The 16040-nt window shown below is 39.0% G+C and overlaps 1 protein-coding gene across 1 annotated transcript in view; it reads left to right on the forward strand.

Annotated features, from left to right (window-relative positions):
* LOC311184215 (ankyrin repeat domain-containing protein 26-like) overlaps positions 1 to 16040 on the forward strand; it is a gene marked incomplete at both ends in the record, with an annotated part of 60666 nt that overhangs the window by 2456 nt on the left and 42170 nt on the right. Inside the window, 3 exon segments of the mRNA XM_084254059.1 lie at positions 1272 to 1390; positions 1538 to 1707; positions 4733 to 4839. Coding sequence (XP_084110185.1) covers positions 1272 to 1390; positions 1538 to 1707; positions 4733 to 4839 — 396 coding nt within the window.

The raw sequence follows: 16040 nt of genomic DNA on the forward strand, positions 1-16040 counted from the left end.
GAGCTGTTAATGGAGATTATATATAGGTAAATATATACTTATATATGCGTGTGTATGTGTGTATATATGTATATGATCTATTTTGAATTCTCCATCTACATTTATTCATTCTTTTTGTTCATCAGATATAGCTTGAATACCTGTTATATAGCAGATGTATTCTACTACCTCCCAGGACTCTTTTTCATCCTTAGAAACTAAATGTTGCCCAGCCTAAGTTATGAAATTTAAAACTGAAGAATGTATTAAGACTTAATCTCATTTGAAGCTTTTTCTCCATCCTTTCAAACAAAAGCATTTTGGAGGGTAGGAAGTTGTAAAAGATAACTTTTACTTGCTCTTTTGAAAATTTATAGTAGTATTAAGTGCTAATGTTAATTATTGGAAAGGTCTGATTTTTCACACCATCCCTGACTCAAAATAATTGAATAAATGAGCTATCCATATTCATGCAAATGTTCAGTTTCCTTTGACTTAAAGTTTCCTGAAAATTGAAGTAAGATTGACTTTTTAAAAATATGCTTTTGTTTTGCTATTTAGTCCCCTTTCTCCAGAATTTTTAAAAGAACTATAATTTAGTTAAATGCCAACCATGTGATTAGAACTGCAGCGTGAATATGCTGTACCTCACTGTGGATTGTGTAATGCCCCTCTATCTTATGTACCAAAGACATATTTTTTTAACTGCCTCAGTTATAATTGTAAGACATTATGAATTATAAATTGCATTCCAGTGTCGGGTAAAATGTGAGAAAGTGTGCATCTTAGAATCATTAAAGTGCAGTGCTCTCTTTAATCTTAAAACATACTGCAAAGTAGGTATATTTGTATTATTTTTCTTAGTTTAAATGTCTTTGTAAAGTGGTGTAATGGCAATAAATAGAGTAATACTATCTAACAATACTGAGTTGCTTTTTACTGCAGGGATTGTTTAGAACACTTTGAAAGATTGTAACTTAAACATTACAATAGTGCCTGTGAGACAATTCCTTTTCATCCCCATTTTATTCAAGAGAAAATGAGGCATCAAGAGGCTAAGCAATAGCTAATAAGTGACAGAGCAAAGTAGGATTCAAACCCAAAGTGAGCTGAATCCATGCTCTTACTAGTCAAGTGAACTGCTCTTTCACTACTGTGATGAGCAATAAGGGCTAATAATGTTGTACTTTCCAATGGGCATGTGTTTAAAGACATGGGAATTTTGCCATTTAATGTTTACAGTTTTGAGTTAGTACGCTATAATTTCCTAAAAAGCCTTCTCACTTTCATAGGACTGCTCTCCATTTGGCCTGTGCCAATGGCCATCGAGAAGTGGTAACTCTCCTCGTAGAGAGAAAATGCCAGCTTAACCTCTGTAACAGTGAAAACAGGACATCCCTGATGAAGATATGTAGTAGCCAACTGTGTCAGTATGAAATGGACTTAATTAATACAATAAACATGAATTTATCTCATTTAAATAAAACTAATGGGTGAAATGTTTACTTTGAATTCCTAGAATTGACTATCTATTTCTTGTTCTAACACTGACAGGCAGTACAATGCCAGCAAGAGGAGTGTGCAGCCATTCTGCTGGAGCATGGTGCTGATCCAGACCTCATGGACATGGACGGCAACACTGCTCTGCACTATGCTGTGCGGGGTCAGAATGCAGCCATCGTAGCCAAGCTTCTGGCACACAACGCAGATGTTGAAGCCAGAAACAAGGTCTAGACCAACCAACTTTATTTACAAACTATTTGTAGTACTGTTGTGTTGACAACTCCTCACTGACCAACGGGAGTCGTAGAGCAAACTGTCCAGTGCAGGATGTTGCTGAAAGAGCAAGCTCCTGGCCTTTTATTGATAGAATAATAATACAGCATCATTTGTGTGGGATAGGAGAACAAGGAAAAAGGATGGGTGAAACTGAACAAATGTGCGTATGTATCCAGGGTTTCCGTGGGAAGGCAAGTCTGCTGACAAGTGTATTTTTTTATCCACTTGATGACTCAGTATTGAGATGGAAACTGTACCTCAGTCCCCCTACTCCTGGTTCCAATCTTATTGATAAGACCTTCAGCTTATCAGTCTCTGGGAGGGCAGGGTTATGCATCAGTCAGTGGCCCTGTGCTCCTTCCTAGTCATACCTTGTGATTCATACTCATTGTTCCGGGATGATCAAACATCCTGCTCCTGTTGAATATGAAAAGAGCCTTGTAGGGTCTGACAGTCCTACATTCTTTCAAATAATTAATTGACTGGTCTGGACTGACCTTGTATTTTTTTTTCCTGACCTTTTATTTGAATGCAGAACTGCACGTAACCAAGATGGTGGCTGAGCAGGCCTTTTAAATCTAGAGACCCACAAAGTACATGTGTTTTGTGTTTTTTTTAAACCACAAAACATTTCATGCATTGCCATGGAAACAACTCTAAAGCCATGTGAGGGTTGTGTCCTCCAGCTTGATCTGTCCCTACTTGGTTCTTCACTTACTGGGTCACCTACTTTGCTTCCATTAGCACTGAGCTTACAGTGCTTGTTTTGTTGTGTATTTTTTTTTTTTTAAAGATTTATTTATTTAGGGCCTTCCCTGGTGGCGCAGCAGCGATTGCGCGCTGGGCTGCGAAGCTGCCTGCAGCCTCTGCAGCACCGGTTCGATCCCTGGCTGCCGGCGAGGGTCCCACATGGTGCGCAGACCTCTCCTGCCACACCTGCTGCTCCCCTCAGCAGTGTATTTTGTCGGTCTACCTGTTCTGTTCCCCGCTCTGGCTCTGGTGAATTCTCTCACCCTCCCGCTCTTCTGACTGTACCCAATGCTTATATAAATAAATAAAATAAATCTTTTTAAAAAAAAGATTTATTTATTTATACAAGAACCGGGGTTCAGGACAGATGCGCGGGAGGGTGAGAGGATTCACCAGAGACAAAATGGGGAACAGAACAGGCAGACTGACAAAATACACTGCTGAGGGGAGCAGCAGGCCAGTCAGGAGAGGTCTGCCGCGCCATGTGGGACCCTCGCTGGCTGGCCAGGATTGAACCTGCGCTGCAGAGGCTGCAGACAGCTTCTCAGCGCGATGCTCAACCGCCTGCGCCACCAGGGGAGGCCCTTGTGTATTTTGATGAAGATTTCAAGATTTGAAGACCGTCTTATCAATTTATAATGTTTCATATTTTTGTTAATCTCTTATAAATGAGTTTGAGTGTTTCAAATTAAAATTTCTCAGTGTTTTTAAGAAGTATACTTACATGTACTCTAAATAATCATATTGTCAATCAAATGTCTACCAGCCTTGTTAGGTTAATCACAGTTGAATAGATTATGCATGTTGCACACAATATTTTATCTTTCTCCTCAGTATTCATCCTTAAAAAAGTGCAAGTGATTTAGTAGCTTTTATTTTGCTAAAATAACCCAAATAGGTCATTATTAGAATTTTTGTTGGTAAGCCATTGTATTTTTATTTCTAATTAATATTTCATATAAAATAGAAAGTGATTTTAAGTAGGAATTAAAAATGGAAATCAGAATAAAAGTGCATTTTTTAAAAAGTACATATGTATTAAGGTTTCAGAATTACTATAATTGATAATGAAATTACATACTGAGCTTTCTGACAGCTAAGATAAAAACTTACCAGCTTGTAATAAGGGAAGCCCCATTGGGCCATTTAATAATAAGCAATCAAATTTCATTTGAAACCTGTATCTTTCATTCAGCGCCCATTTCCCTAGTGCCTGAAGGCGACATCTGGGATCTTGATGCCATTGAGGGAAGAGACCCACACAAGCTCATATTACCTGGAGAAATGCTTTTCCTTTAGTGGAAAATTCTCAAAACTATCACTGCAATTCCTAATTCCTCAAATGTTTTTGTTTGCCACAAAAAAGTACTATCAAACAGGGATTAAGCAAAGTTAAACAGATTTCATTATCACTAGAGGTATAATGTTTTAAAATATTTCCAAATTGGGTCCTCCCTGGTGGCGCAAGGGTTGGGACGTGGCCTGTGAGGCTGTCTGCAGCCTCTGTGACGTGAGTTCGATCCCCAGCCGGCCAGGGGTGACCCACGTGGCGCAGCGCACCTCTCCTGGCTCGCTTGCTGCTCCCCTCAGCAGTGTACTTCGGTTGATCTGCCTGTTCTGTTCCCTGCTCTGTCTCTGGTGGGTCCTCTTACTCCCTACACCTCTGGCCGGTACCCCAGCTCTTGTATGTATAAATGAATAGATCTTTAAAAAAATAAAATATTTCCAAATAATGGATGATCACAGAATGTTTCCATTGGGGTGTATTCCTTAATTTCTGGTAAGGGTACATATTCTTTGGAATGTAATTTAAGAAACACTAGTTAAGAGATACTCAGCTTGATTATGAATGCAATAAAAATACTTAAAGCATTACTAGTATGTGTAAAGTTTGGTGATAGAGAAAAAAAATTAGCCTGTGCCCCCAAGAAGCTCTTGGTTTAGATGGGGAATAATAAATTAAATACAATATACCATGGTAAAGGCTGTGATAGAAGTATGATTCTTGGAGACAGTAAACGTTTGGAGTTTGCATTTATTGAAAAGATGGAGCAAGAGAAAAAGGAGGAGGAGCACATGAGAAATTACAGAGGTGTGAGAACAGATGGGTCACTTTTTCTAACAGTCTGTATTACATATTTTAATTCATATTATCTATAAGTATTAAAATTCAGTTTAAAAATGTGTGACTTAGAAATTCTAAACTGTTTTTACTGTTTTACAGGATGACCTCACACTACTTTTATTTGCTTTAAGTGAAAACAAACAGCAAATGGTAGAATTGTTGGGAAGGAGGGAAGGAAATAGACATGCTGTAGATAACATTATAAGGTACAGTAATTTTTTTTTGAACTTTAGTATTGTTTAGAGTGGTAACAGTCACTCAAATAAGAAGGATTAAATCATTAAGAGAATTAATTTATAATCCTGACATATATTGAAAAATATCAATAAGTCATCAGGAGGAAAAACAGTTATTCTGATGGGCATATATAAAAGTATATAGCAAAATTTATTCCTTTTTAATGTTGCTGATATCATTTACAATCTGATTCTTTTAGTCCTATGATTAGCTAATGGAGTATTAGCTAATGGGGCTTCATATTTTGTAAATTGTGGACTCCAACTTTTAGTTTATGGTACAATTGACTTTCTTAACTTTTGTGGTATTTCTTTAACCTCTACTTAATATATTTTTCCTTTAAAGCTGCATTTGATGCATAACTAAGAGTTGATTTGGTTTCCATTCACCCTACTGCTGCAGTATAGCTAGTCTGCTATGCTGCTAACAGGCTGGTCCTGCTGGTCTGGTAATGATTGACCTTTGTTCCCAGGATAACCTTGCTGGTCCAGATTCCTCAGCCTTCATGGTGATCTGCATTTAGACTTCAAAGCTGCAATTTTTTAAAATTCCCTACATATGTTTCCGTCACTGCTTCAAAGCACTGACAGGTGGGCCTCCCAATTTTAGTCAAAGATAACCTTTCCCCTTCCTTCAAAACCCTTATGCCCAGACCTTTGCAGTAAGTTATCCTTCTAGGATCTTCTTTGATTTTCCCGCTAGTAGATATTAGTTGGGGCCATTGTAAGCTGTAGAGGGGTTCAAACAATGCTGCAGGAAGAGATCAGACTTTCCCTTCTCCTGTGTTACCAGATGTGTATGCTACTGCTGCTTTACGTCCTGTGACACCTTTTCTTGGTTGTGGAAAATCCCATATCATTCTGAGATAGTGGGTGCCAACATGCCTGAGATTCCACAATTAAGACTGAGCTCTCCAGTGATCTATTTCCTATACAAATGAAAATTCCCCTACGTGACTTATATTTATGTCAAATTTCAAATTATTTTCTGATTCTGCCTTAAAAGGAAGCCACTCAGCAGAAATCTCTAGATCTAAAGTAAGTTAGTTGACAATGGGAAAGCCAAGACCCATCCATGATTCACCAGTATCCATGAGTTATAAAAGTTAGATTATATTTTCCAAGTCAGTTAGAGATGAACATGGCAGTGAACACTATTCCAATAAAGATCTGCTGGTTCAGGGTTTGAGTAGGTAGAGAAGGACTAGTAGTAGGCAAAGCCAGGTTTGTCTTCTTAGTTTTCTGCTCTTGTTGTGATTAGCTAAATTATTTTATTTAATGAGGTGACATTTATAATAAGTTTAGTTACAGATTTGTAATAGCTAAAACCTTGAGCTACAAACTACAAAGAAAGTCACTAATAACCCAAATTAATAACATTTTCTTGAAACTGCAACATTTCGTTGTCAGAACGTATGAAAAAACACACATTGAGATTTTGGGGGAATTCCAAAGTTGTTCCAGTGGTAAAGTTCAAGAACAAATCATTCTATTGCTTCACTATTTGTCTTATCATTTTCGGGAGGCCGTATCATCTCATTAAATCTTCTAATAATCTGATTGCCTTTAAAATAAGGCAATCAGACCCCCGTTTTATGGAGAAAGGTTTTGAGCTGAAGGGAAGTGACTTGTCCAGGAGGAAAAAGCTGTTGGTTATAGAGCCTTGGACTCGTTCTGAGTTCAAGACGTCTTCCACTGTGTATGAGCTTCTGAGTTATACTGCCCTCATTTCATGACTGCTTCACCTTCCTCTTTTTCCTTCTTTAAATTATGGTTTTTGGGCCTCCCCGGTGGCACAGCAGTTGAGCGCTGGGTTGCGAAGCTGCCCGCGGTCTCTGCGGCGCTGGTTCCATCCCCGGCTGCTCCCAGGCCAACAGAGGAGGGTCCCACATGGAGCGCGGACCTCTCCTGCCGCCCACTGCTCCCCTCGGCGGTGTACGTTGGTCCTTCTGCCTGCTCTGCTCCCCACTCTGGCTCTGGTGAGTTCTCTCGCCCTCCCGCGCTTCTGACTGTACCCAGTGCATGTATAAACAAACAATCAAATAAATAAATAAAATTAAAAAATTAAAAAAATAAATAAATTATGTTTTTTTTAAAAAGATTTATTTATTTGTTTATACAAACACTGGGTACAGTTAGAAGCGCGGGAGGGTGAGAGAATTCACCAGAGCCAGAGCGGGGAACAGAACAGGCAGAAGGACCGAAGTACACTGCTGAGGGGAGCGGCGGGAGTGGCAGGAGAGGTCTGTCGCGCCATGTGGGACCCTCGGCAGCAGCCGGGGATCGAGCTGGTGCTGCAGAGGCTGTCGGCAGCTTCGCAGCCCAGCACTCAACTGCTGCGCCACCGGGGAGGCCCCTTTTAAATTACGTTTTGTAAAAATTTGTAGACCGTACAAATTTGAAGTATACAGGATAATTATCCTTTTGATATTATATGAAACTACTGTTAAAATAGTAAGTAATATGATTATCACCTTTTTTTAATCACAACAATCATCAACTAATTTCTCAATATGAAGAAGAAAAGAGACTTCATTCTTCTTCAGCAATTAGCAATCCAGGTAAGACTTTAGATAGTGAACGACTCTTGGTGTTCCTACTATAGGTAAAGAAAGAAAAAATAAAGGAGTTTTGATAATGAAAAAGATTAATGTGCTCAATTACACGTATATTAAGTTCTTCATAGTCTGGTTTTCACAATTGTTTAGAAAATTAATTGTAGATAATTTAAAATCTGAGACAGTGTTGTCTTTCTGAAAAAAAAGTCACTTATTTAGTTCCCATGGACCCTAAAATACCATATAACACCTTTTATAAAAAAGAAAAAGGTTATTAGTTAGTATGCTATGTTCTTCCTAATAACATAACAAATGGGACTTGTTTTAAAAATGATCTTTATTCAGTTTTTCCAACAAGTGGATTGCATATGTTAAATGTAAATTAATTATTACATCATGCTTTTTCTCACTAAAAAAGTAACTATATCTTGGGCCTCCCTGGTGGTGTAGGAGGTTGAGTGCAGCGCTGTGAGGCTGTCCGCAGCCTCTGCAGTACCTGTTGTCCTGCCAGTGGCAGAGATACCCACATGGCACTGCAGATCTCTCCTGTCTCTCCCGCTGCTCCCCTCAGCAGTGTATTTCAGTTGGTCTGCCTGTTCTGTTCCTCCCTCTGTCCCTAGTGAATCCTCTCACCTCCCGCACATCTGGCCTCTACCTCGGTTCTTGTGTAAATAAATAAATCTTTTTTAAAAAAAACTATATCTTTAAAACTGGAGGCTCAACAACACCTGTCGGGTACTCTAAATAGGTAGCAAACAAAAAAACTGCAAAACTTAGCCAGTGTGCACCAATACCAAGAAGAGATCTTTTTTTTGTTTATTTATTTTTATTTATATAAGAGCTGGGGTATAGGCCACATGCTCGGGAGGGTGAGAGGATTCACCAGAGACGGAGCCAGGAACAGAACAGGCAGACTGATGAAATACACAGCTGAAGGGAGCAGTGGGCAAGACAGTAGAGGTCTGCTCACCATGTGGGTTGCTCCGAGGCCGGCAGTGGGGATCGAACCGGCACTACAGAGGCTGCAGACAGCTTCACAGTGCTGCGCTCAACCGCCTGCGCCACCAGGGAGGTCCAAGAAGAGATCATTCTTAAGATGATCTATTGAGGGCCTCCCTGGTGGTGCAAGGGGTTAAGCAAAGCACTGTGAAGCTATCCTCAGCCTCTGCAGCACGAGTTTGATCCCCAGCCGGCCAGGGAGCTACCCTGACTCGCCCGCTGCTCCCCTCAGCAGTGTTTTTTCAGTCAGTCTGCCTATTCTGTTCCCCACTCTGTCTCTGGTGAATCTGCTCACCCCCTGCACTTCTGGCCTGTACCCAGTTATTATATGTATAAATAAATAAATTTTTACCAAAAAAAAGATACCTATTGATAGTATAGAAGTCAAAAAAGTAGTAACAAAAGTTACTTGTTTTTGTTTTTGGTTGCTGTTTAATAAGTGCCAGATACTTTAAATTCTTGGTAAGGAATTCGAGTTTTTAAAAAGTGAGCAGTAGTGCAAAGACTTTGATACAGGAGTTAATTTTGCCAAATTCATAAGGTGTTCGCTTTGTTGGTATGAAAAGCGTGCTCTGGGAATGGCTGGAAAAGAGGTGAATAACTAGCGAGGGCAAGCTGATGACAGCCTGATGGTAGTATAAAGGAAGGACTCCTCCCCTGAACCCTGTGCACCTTGGGAGATTTATCAGGTAGAAGGCTTTTAGCAACAGTTAACAGGTGACTTAAATAACAGTGGCTGAAATGATAGGAATCAGGATTGTTTGGGGGTTCAGTGATATCATCAGGATTCCAGTTGTCCCTCTTTCAGTTGTGGGGTTGGGGGTGTTTTGTTTGTTCTCTTGCCTGGTTGGCTAATAGCAGTGATTCCAAACATCATATTCTCCCATAACAATATCCAGAGGCTAAAAGGCTGCTTTTTTTCATGTGTCTCTTTTAAACAGGAAATAAACTCAGAAGCTTGCAGTAGACGTCCCCTAACACTGTATTGGTTGGATTACATCATAAGCACACCCATAAACCAGTCACTGGTAAAGGAAACGTGGTTACTGTGATTAGCTCAGGACAATCATTTCTCTGTGGAACTGTGGAGGGGCTCCAACTCGAGATTCTTCAACAATAGCAAAGAATGAGAATGGTTGGCTATTAGGGAAGGTGCTAGCTCTGTTTGCTACAGGGATTCATTGAAGAATTTTCAGCATTAGAGTAACAAGCTTGGATTTGAGAGTTAGGGCACTGTGGTTATTGTATTTTAAAGCAGGAATTAGAGAGCTTTTCCTGTAAAGGACTGTTAGTAAATGTTTTAATCCATGTGGTCTTTGTCATGTCTGCTCAACTCTGCCATTGTAATGGGAAGCAGTCACAGGCCATAAGGGACTAGATATGACTGCGCTCCAATGAAGCTTTATTTTTAAAATCAGATGCAGGGTGGAGTTTGTCTATGGGCCAGAGTTTGCTAACCCTTCATGTAAAGGTTGAAGGAAATCATAAAGAGATTGTGAGATAAGTTTTTTGGAGCTAGTATTAGTCCATTCTGAAGTTTTCACATATCCATGCTGAAATAAGCCAAGTCAGCAAGCTCAATTTATTCCATTTAAAATGTTGATTTTTTTTCATGGTGGGTGAGTGGTGATATATACAATTGGTGTTGTAAGATATTGTACCCTTGAATCTACAGTTTTGGAAACTGTTACCTCGTTAAAATAAAAAGGGGGAAAAGGTGGGTTTTCTAGGCTTTCTGTCTCAGTTGTTTTGCTCTAAAAATGTATTCATTATGAAATAACAGTAATTATTGTAGGTGGTTTTGGGATTTAGTTTGCGCTTATTTCCTGTGCAAGCCATAAGGGAAGAACCATGCTTGCCCAGAGCAATAGAGTGGAAATGTAAAGGAGAGGCAGGTAAAGAACTTAGTGATTATTGAGTATAAAAAGTTAAGGGACCTAGAGATCAATCCAAGATGATTCATAGGTTTCTGGGGTGAGCCCTAGCATTTTCCTTGGACAAGAATGAGTAGGACTTTGTCTCATGAACAAAGAAGAACATCAGGTCAGCAGGGAAGACCAACATTTTTTCTTGGCTACTTGGATAATAGAAATTTCTAGCTGGAGCTAAAGCTCAAGGTTAGAGATACATATTTGAAATAATCTTACAGTAATTATAAGGCAGCATCATAGATCTGAATGAACTGTCTGTGATGAAGAACATATGGATTAAGGAGAAGGCCATTGACAATACCTTGGGAATACCAGCCTGAATGGATGGTCAAGGAAGTTAATAAAATGACTGAAGAATGGACTCAAGAACAACAGTAAGACAGGAATCAGGAAGCAATGTTGCAAACATTTTTTTAAATTGGAATTTTAAGGAGGAGAAGTATCACTTGTATCAAGTAAATATATTGAAGTGTAAGTTGGATTTAATTTTTAAAATCTCTTTGATAGTAATTTTTAAAAGAACAATTTTAGCATCCTAGAACAACTATTTAAATGACTGGTACATTCAATGTTCAAATATGGAAAAGTAATCATATCTACCAAGGTCATGACAACCTTTTTTGTAAGGATAATGCTACACATACACCTAGGGTTGGGGAAAGTGTGTCCTAGTGAGTACACATGCCAACATTTTCCATAATTGTCAAAACCTTGGGATACACTGTGAGAAAAATGATTGTCTTTCCTACTGGCTTTTTGTGGAAATGCTTGTGTTTTTCTCACATTCTGGATGCATTCTCCTGGAGGCATACTGAAATGAAAATTTGGCCAACATAACCTCAAGCCTCTGTCAGACCCTAATTTATAGGGGGTCATAACACAACCATGTTTTGATAATTTCATGTTTTGATCAGATTTCCTCTACAGACCCACAGTTTAGAGACACTGGGATCTCCGAAATATTTTATTGCAGAAAGTTAATATACCAGAAGAAAATAATATTTCTGAATATACTAGTTCTCAGTTATTTGGGAATTCTCATGATATTAGTAAAAAGTCAGTCCCTGACTATTTTAGTGCTATGTCTCAGGATTCTCTTTTCATTTGCCTACTCTTCAGTGTTGCCTTCTAAATGTCATCCTGTGGAAAATTGTCTTGGAATCTACCGCAATCAGAACACATGAAAACATATCTATGTTTGACAAAGGTGTACATTTCCTTTTTAGGTCATTGGTTACCTAACCAAACGTTTATCTCATAGTCTGTTAGTTTCTTATGGTGAATATCTTTGTATCTGTATCACAATCACAGAACTACTGATGATGGTCTGCCAGGATTAAAGTGTCTTCTGGATTATCAAACACAAAGTTTTATCTGGCATAGTTTTATTGTGAAGTGCTTTTTTGATATTACATTTTTTTCAGAAATTGATCATCTGTGGCTTAACTAGATTATGTACTCAATTAGATTACCAAACTTTCCAACCATCCACATATAAGATAACTCACTCTCCCTCAGCCATCAGTTCTGTTGATTGTAAATGATCAAGCTCACTGTGTACAGGGTGGAATAACAACTCATCCTACATTTTGGGTGCATTTTTCTTTTCCTTTTTTCATTTTGACTCGTTCTGTCAACAACTTCCTTTAATAAGTGGGTGGTGGTGGTTGTTTCATGAATTAAGAAAAAGTTTAGAAACAAAAACTATGTAACAAGTAGTACATTGTTATACTACCTGTGATAGTTATACATTTTTCCATAATTATTTCAGTGACCTATTTGATTCATAACTATTATAAAAAGGACTTAAACCCTGCATAGTTGGAGAAAATTGAGTGTGTTGTCTTCATAGCTTTCATGGTATAGGCCATTTTGCCAATTATCAGTGCTTTTAAAAATTCTGATTAAAATAGGATTGTTGCTTATTTCACATTCTTTTCTGACTTTGTTTCCTGTATCCCTTTTATGCCTTTCTTCAAACTGACAGAAGTACAGGAACCTGAAAGATAACAAGAAAAACAGAATCAAAGAAAGGTGTTCTGTGAAATAACCGTCTGATGATAATTGTGTATAATATGTCAACCCAAATAATAAGAGTTTCATAAAATGCACTCATGGTAGAGGCTCCTCAAATCACACCCCATTGGTTATTTGGTGAGGACTAACAGGGCTCAGCATATATTTGTCCTCATGCCTGTCATTTGTTGTAGTGAAATGATGCAAGGCAAAATCAGCAAAAAGAAAGGTGGCTGGGGCAAAATGGAGGAAACCAGATTCAAGTTTGCAAGAGTCATTTTCCTGTGTAGTTACCAAGATCTGCTTAATTTCCCCGGCATGAAAATATGTTGTCTACTAGTGCCAGAGCCTCCTTAGAGACTGGGTGCCTGAGATTACAACTGCAGTCTAGCCACATAGGCTTCCTCTCCCTAGCATGTACTGAAATCCCACAATCCCAAAAGGAAAGCCAAGTGTTCAGCAGAAACCACATTGTTTGCACACACAGTTGAGACACAGTGAGCCACCTTTATCAATCAGTTAGGGAATGGTAGACCCTTTCAAGTCCAAGTTCCCATTCACAACCATGGGTCAGCTATTCAAGCAGGACTTTCTAAAGATAGGCATCTCAGGCCTGCTTCTTGAAATGTCTGCATAACATCTGTAATCCTGCCTCAGCGTTTGCTGTTATCTTAAATTTATTTAATAGCAGCTAATATGATGATATGACATGGTTTTTGTGTCCTTTGGGTAGATCCCTAGGAGTGGAATTGCTGGGTTGTATGGTAGCTCCAGGTATACTACACTCTTAAATTCATGTAGCATTGGTTCACGATACTCACTATAATTAGATTACTCAGCATTCAAAAAAGATAAACACATGCAATTTGCAGCAACATAGATGGAGCTGGAAGGGATCATGCTCAGCGAAATAAGCCAGAAAGAAAAAGAAAAATATCGGATGGTCTCATTCATAGCAGGAATCTAGAAAACTTAAATAAGGGACAAGGAAAAAGAATAACTATAAGAAAGAAAATATCAAAATCAACAAACAACTATGAACCAGAGACACTCTATGGGGGGTGGGGGGCGGGGTAACAGGGGATTGGGGTCAAAATAAGGGGGTTGTAATTGTATGGGGAATATAAAAATAAATTTAAATTAAAAAAAAGGTACAGAATCACACTTATTCAGATGCATGTTCCCACACTGCACCTACTACCAAGCTATCCATAGTCATCCGCTGTAGTCCCTTGGCTCTATTCTACATTGCTCTCCAACCTCCCTCCACCCTCTGCTACCCTCAAGTTTTCAGTAGGATTTCTAGCGGGTTTTTTTGGTTTTGTTTTCCTATGTTCCACATATGAGTGAAAATATTCAGTATTTTTCTTCTTCTGAATTATTTTGCTGAGAATAATTCCCTCCAGTTCCACCCATGTTGTCAGAAATGGCAAGAGTTCGTCTCTTTTTATAGCAAAGTAGTATTCCTAGTGTATATATGCCACATTTTTATATGCTCATCAGTACTTGGGCATTTAGGTTGTTTCCATACTTGGCTATTATAAATTGTGCTGCATATATCCCTTCAAGTTAAGTGTTTTTGCATTCTAATAGATATCTAGGAGTAAAATTTGCTGGATCATGTGTTAGATCTATTTTTAATATTTTGAGAAAACTGCGTACTCTTCCTATTGAGGCGATAGACAAGTTTACATTTCCACCAGCAGCGTATAAGGTCCCCTTTCTCAACATCTTCCTTAACAGTTGTTTCTGATCTTTTAAATATGGATCTTTCTCACAGGTTTGAGATGGTACCTCATCATGATTTTGATTTGCCTTTCCCTCATATCTAGTGATGATGAGCATTTTTTCATGTGCCTATTTGTCATCTCTGTGCTTTTTTTGGAGGTTTTTTAGCCCTTGTGCCCATGTTTTGATTGGATTTGGAGGTTTTATTGTTGCTGTTCAGTTGTATGAATTTTTTGTAGATCTTAGCTATTGGCCTCTTGTCAGATATTTCATGTGCAAATATTTTCTGCCATTCAGTGGGGTATATTTTCATTTTAAGCACAGTGTCATTTTTGTCTTTAGTTTACTTATCTATTTCCTTGGTCAGGTTTTTATTTGTAGATTTTCTTCTCTGAATTAGAAGAGCTCCTTTCAACATTTCTTGCAGTTGGAGACTAGTGTTTACAAATTCTTTCAATTTCTGTTTGTCTGGGAAGGCATTTATTTCTCATATCTGAAGGAGAGTATTTCAGGGTATGTAGTATTCTTGTCTGGCAGTTTTTATTTTTCAGTATTTTGAATATGTCATTCTATTTTCTCTTTGCTTGTATGGTTGCTTCAGAGAACTCTGATGTAAGCCTGATTGGGAGTACCTTTACAGATGATCTGTTTTTGTTCCCTAGCTACCTTCAATATTCTGTCTTTGTCTTGAACTCTTGGAAGTTTCACATCTTCGTGTAGGTCTCATTACATTTAGATAACCAGGTGTTCTTTTAACTTCATGGGCTTGTATGTTTAGTTTCTTCACCAGCTTTGGGAAGTTTTCCTCTATCATTTCTTTGAACAAGATCTCTCTTTGTTCCTTCTTTCTCTTCTGCTCCTGGATACTTATGTTGCCTTTCCTAATGAATCAGTTCATTCTTGAAGGGTTTCTTGATTCTTTTTCTTTATATTTCTATTTCTTCTTCCTCCTGGGTCCTTTGTGCATTATAATTTTTGATGTCACTAATTCAGTCTTGCATGTGGTCTATTCTGCTTCCATAGCTTCTCCAGAATATTTTATTGCTTCTGTTGATCTTTCCACATCCTGCGTAGCCATTATTTTCTCATTTAAAGCTTCACCTTGTGTTTTCTGTTCATTAATTTTATTTCTCACGTCATTCATTTGCTTTTCTGAGTTTTTTTCCTGTTCTTTGAATTATTGATAGGGGGATAAAATCTTCCATGTCTTCGTGGTTGGATTTTGGAAGGTTATTCTTGCCTTGTGATAACATAGTCCCTTGATATGTCAAGGTGCCATGTGCTGTATTTTTCTGTTAGCCTATTTTGTTCCTTTTGATTTCTGTATTTTTTTAAATGTTACAGTAGCAATAATTTAGACTTTTGCTGTTCTACTTTTCCAGCAGGTGGCACTGTCTTCCTCCCTCCTTCCCTCTTCTCTCCTCCCTCCCTCCTTCCCTCCCTCTCCCTCCTTCCTTTCTCCCTTCCTTCCCTCCCTCTCTCTTCCCTCCATTCCTCTCTCTCTTTTTCTTTCTTTTTTGAAGTTTTCCCAGCTTTATAATTTTAGATGTTGGCCTTTCCAGATCTTGAAGCCGTTGAGTCAGGGTTGGGAAGGGCCTGGAGGGTCCAGGCTCTGGTGGGCAGGCGGCAGGGTGTTAGCTCATGCTTGTAGCACCACTGAATCCCTCCACTGTAGGGTTTCACACCCATGTCTCTGTAGACTGAGTGCTCTCAGCGAGGTCCACAAGGTCAGCACAGCCTAAGGGCTATGGGAATGGAGACACAGCCAACTGCACTGTCTTTATTCCTTTCACTGGGCACCCGGCCTGCTGGGAGCACCCCAGCTCCTCTGCACATGTCTCCCCTCTGTCTCTATGTTGTGGCTCCGCACTGCTAGGCTCGGTCCCTTCTGAGGTATGCCAGCGAGGCAGCAGAGCTGTGGTTCGTAAGGCAGCCTCCT

Source organism: Talpa europaea, assembly GCF_964194135.1.
Source record: "Talpa europaea genome assembly, chromosome: 14".
Lineage (NCBI taxonomy): Eukaryota > Metazoa > Chordata > Mammalia > Eulipotyphla > Talpidae > Talpa > Talpa europaea.